Here is a 10,221-nt window from a genome sequence, read left to right as displayed (position 1 = left end):
TTTTATATGTTATCATTTTGATTTTACTTTGTTTGTACATAAACACTTGGCTAAATTGTAAAATAAAGTATCAAAATTTCAATCCGACCAACCCAATATTTCAGCCCAACCCGCATGGTTTGGGTTGTAGTTTTGTTTGGGTTGAGTTGGATTGAGAATTTTTAACCTACAAACATTAAGTTGGGTTGTTCAATTGACTTCAACCCGATTAACCCAACCTATAAGCAACCCTAACCCAAGTAAGCATCTGATAAACGAATGTATACAATTATCAAAAGCTAACAGAACAAAAACAAAAAACCATTTTCCTCTTCTCTATCTTCAAGATTGCAGATAAATTAAAATTTATTGTCCAAAATTTTAGGGCTCAACCCTTTCCCACCAATAAATTAAAACAATATATTTTTTATATATTTTAAATTTATTGAATTGATTGAAGTGAACATTTTTTTTAGCTGACTAATCTCAGGACAACTACCTACTTTGTAGATAGCTCGAAGTCGTCGCATTTGAACCTCCGTGGCCACGAGAGAATTTTTATTCCTCCTTGGATTTGAACCTGGGACCTTCAGGTACTTTTGACCTTTTGAGCCAAGCTCAAACCAATCAGACACCACAATTATGGTTTTAAAGTGAACATTGTCGTCAGCTTGACACAAATCATGGCTTCAGCTTCAAGCTTGATAAGAGGAAGCCACTAATACATGAACAAAAGCGAAATTTGCACACATCCAAGTATCGTCTTCACGAAAACAACTTCCATTATACATAGTAGACCGGGTACATCTCAAGGATCAAGGCCCAAGTGGCTATGTCAGATTTGCTTCGTTAATTGAAAAATCTAGAATAGGAACAAGTAAAAGTGGAAGAAAAGACGATCTCATGAAACCCAATCGAATATCAGGTTTCTTTTCCGTAATTGAAATAGGAATCAACCATATGAAAGCATCTTAGTCTTTTTTAACCACTAAGACAATCTAAACAGATGCTCACCCCTTTGCATCTTTGATTCTTCCATGTCCTTAGGAATTCTGTTGCTAGCATCGAATCTGAAGGTTCTTTCCCACCACAATTTAATTTGCTGATTGATATACCTGTGCATTTTGGCACAAAAATGAACATGGGATTTTGATTCGAGATAATATCTGTAGCTCCTTAACTTAGTAACTTTGAGAGAGGTGGTGATGCTGAGATGACGAATTAAGAGGAGGCAGAGATGTAGGTGGTATCAACTTGATATAAACGTGAGAGTTTACCAAGTATTCTTTGGCTTATCTTCACATGTTACATTTACAATTAATTCACGATAATATATTTTAAATCATTAAGAACATACTATTATCCTTTTCTTACTCGTTGAAAATTGTAACAAATATGATTCTCAATGAGTCACATCAACACCCACCCGACCCCACCCCTTACCCTATATATATATATATATATATATATATATATATATATATATATATTCATACCATCATATGCTACATGGCTTGTGACACCAAGAGCTAGAAAACAAGAGAGAGAGAGAGAGAGAGAGAGATAATTTGAAAGGAAAAAGATGGAATTCAAGAAGTATTATCTTGATCTAATCTTGGTACCTCTATCGTTTATGATATTTTTTGGGTATCACTTTTGGCTATGGCATAAGGTTCGGACTCAACCACTCTCAACAGTTATTGGTACCAATGCTCATGGACGCAGGTTATGGGTATCCACCATTATGAAGGTATGTATACTGACCCCTCCTGATTCCCAATTGGTTTCTTAAGAAGACACATGCTTTTCATTTTCATATACGCGTAACAGATCAACACACACGTTAATTTGTTTAAACGAAATTAAGATTGCAACCTTCTGACATGGTTGATGGGCAATATTATGGTTGAAGTTATTATAAGAGTGTTTATTATAACAGTTGTTATCACCCTCTCAAAAAGGATATAAATGCATATATGTATTTATGTATGTATGCATATATTTATATCTATAACTACAAATCATCTGATTCGGTTTTTTAGGTCATGATTGAAATTGGTCTATCAAAAATTTGAGCCGTTGAATGTCGACTTGTTAATTAGTTCCATGCATACATCAACCTTTAACCGACAATATTTGTAGTTTTTTTTTAAACAAGTCACCGATTAATCGACTTTCCAAATTAGCATCACACTTATGTTTTCATCATAGAAGAATTTATTTAATTACCATACTTATCTATAAGAAACTTGTTTCGGCAAAAGTTAACAACCGGCAATTTCCATCGACCTCATACGGCACCTGCCTTAAAGTACACTGAAGTGAGGGGACATTTTTTGCCTTACTTAACGGCTAAAGCTAGCGGAGGCCTGAGATCGAATCCAAAACTTGTCTAGTATTTACACAAAGTCAAACACTCCTTTTGCCAACCGAAAATTTGTTAAAATAAAATCAATAAATTATAATTGATGTCAAAGGTGAATTTGAAAGCAGGTTAAAGTTAAAGCATCCACAATATTTGATCTTTTAGTCTAAGGTTTTTCCGAGCTTTTTCATTAAAAAAAAAACCTAAACATATATCCATTATGACATGAATCTCTATAGTTTTTTCAAACTTTTCAATATCCTATCATTATAACTTTATTTCACTAATACTTGTTTATAAAAATCAATATAATTAAATTTATACAATTATATGTTTATTTATATAGAGAAACATATCAATTTTATGTTTATTTTACATAAAAAAGTATTTATTTATAAATATGATATAAATTTCTTATTACAAAATCGTATAAAATATTGGGTTACCAAGAAATCCGTAAATAATCTTATAATTTATTATGTAAAATAAATTATATAAAAAAGTGAATATAGAATTGGGTTACAAAGAATCCATAAAAATTGTATAAAAATTACATTCAAAATTATTTTTCCTATTAGTTTATATATATATATATATATATGTATATAATAATTACTTCAATTATGTATTTATTTATTAACTATATTTGAATATATTAAGTTAATAATATTAATAAATAAATTGGTTAAATACGATTTTTTATAAAGTTCTATAAAATTAAAACTGATTAAATACAAAATTCTGAAAAAAGTAGGTCATACATTTACGATCTCTAATCAACAATCTGATGAAAACCCCTTCTCAAAAGCTTTTACTATGTTGAAAAACTCACTTTTGAAAAACCTATGAAAACATTGAGAAAAGCACATTGTGGATGCTTTTAATTTTAAACATCACAATGATTAATAGATGTATTAAAGCATCTTCAACAGTTATATTAAAATAGAAAAGTTTGAAGATTTATAATTTTTTTTGCACAGCTAAGCTAAATGGTATGCTATATTAGATAAAAGAAAAAAAGATAAGATAGAATTCTTCAAATTTGAAAAAATCTCTAAAACTCTGTTGAAAAAGAAGAAATAATATTTTAATTTTTTCCCAACAAAAAGAGCTAGATATTGAAATTAAATGTTTAAAAAAGAGAAATGATATTTTATTAATGTATTGAATATTGTATTGATATCTTTAATGTTACACTTATTAAAATAGAGTAGCTGTTGGACTTAGAATATAAAAAAATTATATTTAACATAATTGTTGAAAATGCTTCGATGATTATTATCAGTTTTTATTATTATGCCTCCAACGCATGTAAGATACAATCATGGCTAGTCGCAATATATAATATAAAAAGAGGAAATTTATTAAAATAACTATTTTTTTTAGGTTGAGTTTTACCTTCTAGTCATTTTCTCTTCAAGTTTACTAAAATAGAAACAGGTTTGTAAAACTCACATCTGTAATTGTAGACCCAGTTAAAAAACAAAACAACAAGTTACACTTTCTACCCCTCTCCGTAGATAAAATTTTACATTTTTCACTTAGGTCCGCAAATTTTTTTTACATTTCTCACCCAACTCCGCAAAAAAAATTATAATTACGGATCTAAGGCTATTTTGATAAACATTGTAAAAAAATGGCTAAAAGGTAAAACCAACCGTTAAAAATGTCTATTTTAACTAATTTCCCTAAATAGTTGTTTTATTTAGAAGGATTTCGAAAACCGATAAATCATATCGAAGATTATGACATTTTTACCAGATTAGGTATTTGATACATATTTAAATTTCATAATAACAAGTAGTATAATTCAAATAAAACTTAGTTTTAGGCTATAGTATCAGAGGAAAATTACATAAATTTGAAAATTTGAGAAATATTAAATAACCACTTCTTTATCTGCTCTGTATATGTGCATAAAAATAATTGAAAATATTTCCTGATTTCTATACATGTGCTTAATTTATGCATATACTATAGAAATTACTTTTATAAATATATATATATATATATATATATATATATATATGGGTCAAGTTCCAAGGAAAACGCTAAATAAATTGAAAAATGGAAAACCACAACAAACAAATGAAAAATATGTATGAATATATGTGTCAAATTAACGAAAAAAAATATAATTATTTTTGGTGTAATTTATTTCATTCAAATTATGATCATATTTCATTTTTTACTACAAAAAAGGTATGTGGTATTTTTTTTTAATTTAAAAATAAAATTGTAAGCGTCTCTTTAATCATATCCATTAGAACAATTAATCTAATTATATCCATTAGAATAATTAATCTAACGGTTGATGGAGTAATTTTATGTTTTTTTTTTTTGAGGTTTTTCTCTGAACCTTCCTCATATATATTGGAGATGAATCAAATGCAAATCAAACCATTTGTACAAAACATACAAACCTCATTCATTTACTCATAATTTTTTATATGTTTTTTAGTCATGAGAGTTGATTTGTCATTTTTATTGTGTAGGACATTAATTATGGTCATTATCATGTCCATTATATTAATTTTAGAAAACAAATTTCATCAAAATGAGAAACTAATGAAACAATTTCATCAAATTAAACAATGAAATCGCCTATTTGTAAGGTTTGTACAAATGACTTGTTTTGCATTTGATTCATCCCCTATATAGGGGCCTAATCAAATGAAAACTAATTAATTTGTGGAGATCTTGTTACATATGTACCGAAACTATAGATCGACTCAATTATATATACATATATATATATGTATATATATATATATATATATATATATATATCAAACACCCTTGAGTCACGCAATAGTTTGTGGGTGTATGAATGCATGCATGGTTGGTACACTCTGGGTGCGAATCCTAGTATGAAGCAAAGGTCTCCCATTTAGTGAGGCAACTTCAAGTGGGATTTAGGGTGTGAAGTGACAATAAAAGGTTTTGTTTTAGATATTTTCTTTCCACATACAATATCCTACATGTTTATCTCAAAGCAAATGTGTAAAATGGACTAGTTTGATCGAATTATGTACCCGAATAAAATGATTAAGCGTTTAATGGAATAGATCAATAGCATTCAAGGGTCGACCACTGAACAAAAAAGTATATGAAAAAAGCACGAAATATCAACATATTCTTTTAGGGTGTAATCAAACAAGAAGGTATAAGAAATACATATAGTATTACTTTCACCAACATTTTGAACCTTCTTTTGTTATCTTTGACAGGACAATGAAAAGAAAAACATCTTAGCGGTCCAAACAATTAGAAACACAATCATGGGATCAACTCTAATGGCCACCACATCAATACTTTTGTGTTCTGGTTTAGCGGCGGTTATCAGCAGTACATACAGTGTTAAAAAACCACTTAATGATACTGTTTACGGGGCACATGGAGAATTCATGGTCGCACTAAAATATGTAACCGTCCTTGTTCTCTTTCTCTTCTCTTTCATGTGTCATTCTCTTTCGATTAGATTCGTAAGCCAAGTGAACTTCTTGATCAACTGCCCACAAGATTTGACAATAGTGACTTCAACATATGTGTCAAAGCTTTTAGAGAAGAGTTTCACACTTAATGCAATAGGAAATCGACTTTTCTACTCTGCACTTCCCAATGCTCTTTGGATTTTCGGGCCAGTTCTTGTGATATTAAGTTCATTAACCATGACGTTTGTGCTTTATAATCTTGATTTCTTGTTTGGAGATACGAAAAAGGAGAGGACACATGAAGTCGCAAATGAGGTGTAATATATACGTGCTCGTTGAAATTGTAATTTTGTTTCTTTGATTTGTTGTCGTTATATATGAGACTTAAGTATATGTATCTAATTTCAAGACCAAGAGATGGATATTAAGAAGTTATAGAACAAGTAAAAGTGATTTACAAAAAGTTGCAAGCATCTTTGAATTTGCATTTCGATTAAATATAGTCATAGAACAAGTAATACCCTTGGAAATTAATCAATGATAGCCATATCTAAAAATGGTGTAAGAATGAGAGGCCACAAGAATGTCCCAGGCACTACAAAAATGAAAAGTATCAGCGAGGGAAAATTCCCTCGCTGATCCGTCACTAAAGAGGTATTCCGTCGTTGATCTGTTACTGATAGTCTGTTGGTCAAAAGCTCGTAGGTAATGCTATCAGCAACGGATCAGCGAGGGAAAGTTTCAGCGGCGGATCGGCGAGGGAATCGTTTAGTGACGGATCGGCTAGGGATTTTTCAATGATGGATTAGCGAGGGAAACTTTCAGCGGCGGATCGGCGAGGGAATCTTTCAGTGACGGATCGGCTAGGGATTTTTCAGTGATGGATTAGCAAGGTAATCTTTCAGCGACGGATCAAAGAGGGAATCTTTTAGTGACGGATTTTCCCTGGTTAATCCATCGCTAATGTTTATTAATTTAGAAGTAAATAATTTATAATTACATAATTCCTGTATTTATTTATATAAAACTTGGCCATAAGATAACAAATAAAAACTGTGAACAAATTAAAACTAACCAATCCATACAATTTAAAATATCCAATTCATACAATGTAAAATATTAAATTCATACAATCTAATGTTCAAATTCATACAATCTAACTACTGGGAGGTGGGGGAGAAGAAAAAATGTATCCTGACTGGCGCATAAACGCAGAAAAATGATTTGATAAGGCAACCTATTCGGCTAATGCAACAGTTTGTCTGGCCTGTTCGGCCTCCAAATCTACCCTGCTCTTCCACTCGGTCTCCAGTTCCTCCTCTACACTTGCCAACTTATCTCTCAACTCTGCTACCTGTAAATATTCAATATTCGACAAAATCAGTTAATTTGTTCGCAATGAAAGTAATGAGAAAATATATAACAATATAACCAACATACCTCCAATGTTGACTCCTATGATCTCCCGGTGCTACTGCTATCTCTACCCGTCATAGCATAAGAGGGATCCTGGGAGGTCCCGAAATCAAAGATGCGGCCTTTACTCCATCCTCCGACACTCTGCTCCCAAAGAGATGCCTCATCAGGGGGAAGGGTGTTGATACTAGATTGTGACTCACCCCTAAGCGATTGAAATCGCTCATGTGGTTCACCAAAACAAAAACAGGTGAGATTATATGTGTAGACGTTTCAACAACATGATGACTGTAAATCAAACATATCCAATAAATGTTTTTTAACAATTAAATCATTCTAAATACCGATGGTAGTCACATTCTCAACCTATCTACTTAGCCTAACGTCTGCCCAACAATGACAGACCAAACTAATAACATCACTATGTTTATTAAAATATATTACCTTAAACCTACTAGATGTATCTATAAACTGAAGTAATAGTTTTAAAAAACTTACATGATACCTAGCAGCTTTGGGGTAACAGAATTGAGGAGGATCAGTAGGCGGGGCGGACAAATCTTGATCAAACTTCCGGTTCGTGTAGTGAGTGCACTTAAACACCTCAGTAGCAGTCAGCTCACAACCCAGTACATGTGCTATATTAGAAAATTAGGTTAAGTTATTAGTAAACATAGAGAACTAATTACATATTCAAAAAAGATTATATAGTCACTATCTTGTCTCGATGATGTGCAGTACTAATTGATCCCCCGGTGTGCCTAGACGACACCCCCCTCAAACTGTGTGCTTCGATTGGCCCTATTGATTATGGATTTCCTTTTTCAAGGATCGGTATCCCAAACATGTTAAAAACATAACACATATATAAGGCGGTACAAAACACATGACAGTTCATAAAGCTCACAATAGAGATACATACCTGGTCAATCATCTGAATCCAAAACCTCTCTCGGATCCATATAGGACAGTGTAATCTAATCCGTGAGAAGTCCTTATCATCCCATTGTTGAGCACCATGATAGGCCTATGCCACGGTCCAGTCATGTGCAACGGTCATCCAATCTGAGTACCTATTGTGCATGGCTTTGGTCCATAAATCACAAACCATGTCATCCAACTCTAGTTTCCACTGGAACTTAACCTACATAGACAATATTTGTATTAATGTAAGAAAAATAACCTTATTAATTACATTAAAATGGTACACCAACCCGAAAACACTGGAACATCAAGTCGCGGGCTGGCTTCCTGAGGGACTTCCTTCCATCTATGCCACGGACCAGCAAAGGAAGACTTGAATATAGTCGTCATCTCCCGGCTAACATGGTCATCTTTAAATCTGCATAATTAAAAATATATATACTACACAAAATACATTCATATCATTCTATTATGTAATACAAAGTCTTATACCACATCTACTTACCTGTTGCTTAAGAAAGAAAGATATGGTCGCTGGCTCGGATGACTGGGTGTCGGCATCTCATGGTTGGGGCCTCTCCTCGACCCTAAACCAATCGAAGCTGGGGCCTCCACCTCTTGTTCATCTCTATCCTGGAGGCCGGTCTCCGCGAACTCCACAATGTCATCGGCATGCGGGTCGCCATGCCCGCCAGCAAAGTTGTTGTCCCTACCAGATATGAGGCTACCTCTACTACCATGATGGCCTCTATCGCACTCTCGGCGTGACAGATCCTGAAAAAAAACATTAAATTATATCATGGAAAAATATAATGACAAATCACGATTATATGTACAATTGTGAAATAAGCATACAAAAGACAAGCTACTCAATCTTCATTTCCCGGCTAAACGACAAGCTACGTCTTTAAATGGTGGTTCATCCTTGCTATCTTCATTTCCCGGCATACAATCGCTATCATCATATACGAATTAGATAACATTATGTAATAAACATAATCACAAAGCAATATAGACCATTTGGTCTTAAATTCCAAATTCCGAATCCCAAATCAAAACTTGATCCTAATCCCAAAAAGACACTTTTTCCAAACATTTATGCAAACCATGAACCATAAATATGAATAGGTCCATGAACTCTCATTTGTTATAATAGGGTTTCAAACTCACATGGTTTGTATTTCAAATGACCTACAATTTCACTAGTATGCATTTCTCAAATATTTATGCAATTATAGCCTAAAAAGATTCAAGTACCCTCAAAAACTAGATCATAAGTTGCTCAAGGTTCCAAATGAAACATTTGATTCAAATCCAAATCAACAGTAAGTCCACAAATGCCTTTACCAAAAAGTTTATGCAAGTTTTTTTTTTTAAGTTTATGCAATTTCATGACCCAAAGAATAATTCTATCCAATAAAATCTCATTTGATGCAACAAAATCTCCTAAGAGTAAACTCTTATAATATATGTCTCAAAGTACTCTATAAAATCAAAATAAGCATCTCATTGATTTATCAAAACCAAATGCACCAAATGTTCAACCATGACAAACAACCAACATGGATTTGTAAAACAAATGGAATTCATCTATACAAATGGAGGGCCTCAAATCTGACCTCAAGATTCTAAAATATTACCCAAATTAAAGAGGGGATGAAGAGAATGGAGTAAAACCTTAGACACGCCCTAAAAGTGGAAGCAGATCGGCCGCGATGGAAGAAGGTCGACGACGATGGAAGCGAGTATGGCGGCGAGTGACGAGCGGTAGGGATGGAAACAGGTCTGGTCATCGATGGAAGAAGGTCTGGTTGCCGATAGAAGAAGATTTGGTCACCAATACAAGAGTCTGGTCGAACGAAACGAAGTTGTGCCCGATTAGGGCTTGTTTTATGTCATACAACAACGACGAATTTCTGAGGGAAATTTCCGTCGCTGAAAGTGGTTTAAAAAATTATTTTTATTAGTTTGTTAGATTGTTTTTGATAAATATAATTAATAATTTAATTAGTTATTTATTATTAATTAATAAATATTTGCTATTTATTAATATATTTGTTTTTTGATAAATATAATTAATAATTTAATTAGTTATTAATTATT

At 32.5% G+C, this 10,221-nt stretch overlaps 1 protein-coding gene across 1 annotated transcript; it reads left to right on the top strand.

Annotated features, from left to right (window-relative positions):
- Positions 1-1,484: 1,484 nt before the first annotated feature.
- LOC112504661 lies at positions 1,485-6,171 on the top strand. The gene is made up of 2 exons (XM_025108610.1): positions 1,485-1,729; positions 5,575-6,171. The coding sequence occupies exons 1-2, from the start codon at positions 1,562-1,564 to the stop codon at positions 6,097-6,099; spliced, it is 693 nt and encodes a 230-aa protein (XP_024964378.1). The 5' UTR covers positions 1,485-1,561; the 3' UTR covers positions 6,100-6,171.
- Positions 6,172-10,221: the final 4,050 nt, after the last annotated feature.

Source organism: Cynara cardunculus, unplaced genomic scaffold (genome assembly GCF_001531365.2).
Source record: "Cynara cardunculus var. scolymus isolate 2C unplaced genomic scaffold, CcrdV1 Un_Scaffold_6406, whole genome shotgun sequence".
Classification (NCBI taxonomy): Eukaryota; Viridiplantae; Streptophyta; class Magnoliopsida; order Asterales; family Asteraceae; genus Cynara; species Cynara cardunculus.
This window is presented reverse-complemented; position numbering and strand designations above follow the sequence as displayed.

Coding starts and splice junctions, on each gene's coding strand:
- LOC112504661 (XM_025108610.1), top strand. CDS start 1,562: ATGGAATTCAAGAAGTATTATCTTGATCTAATCTTGGTACCTCTATCG. Junction 1,730..5,574: donor GGGTATCCACCATTATGAAG/GTATGTATACTG, acceptor TATCTTTGACAG/GACAATGAAAAGAAAAACAT.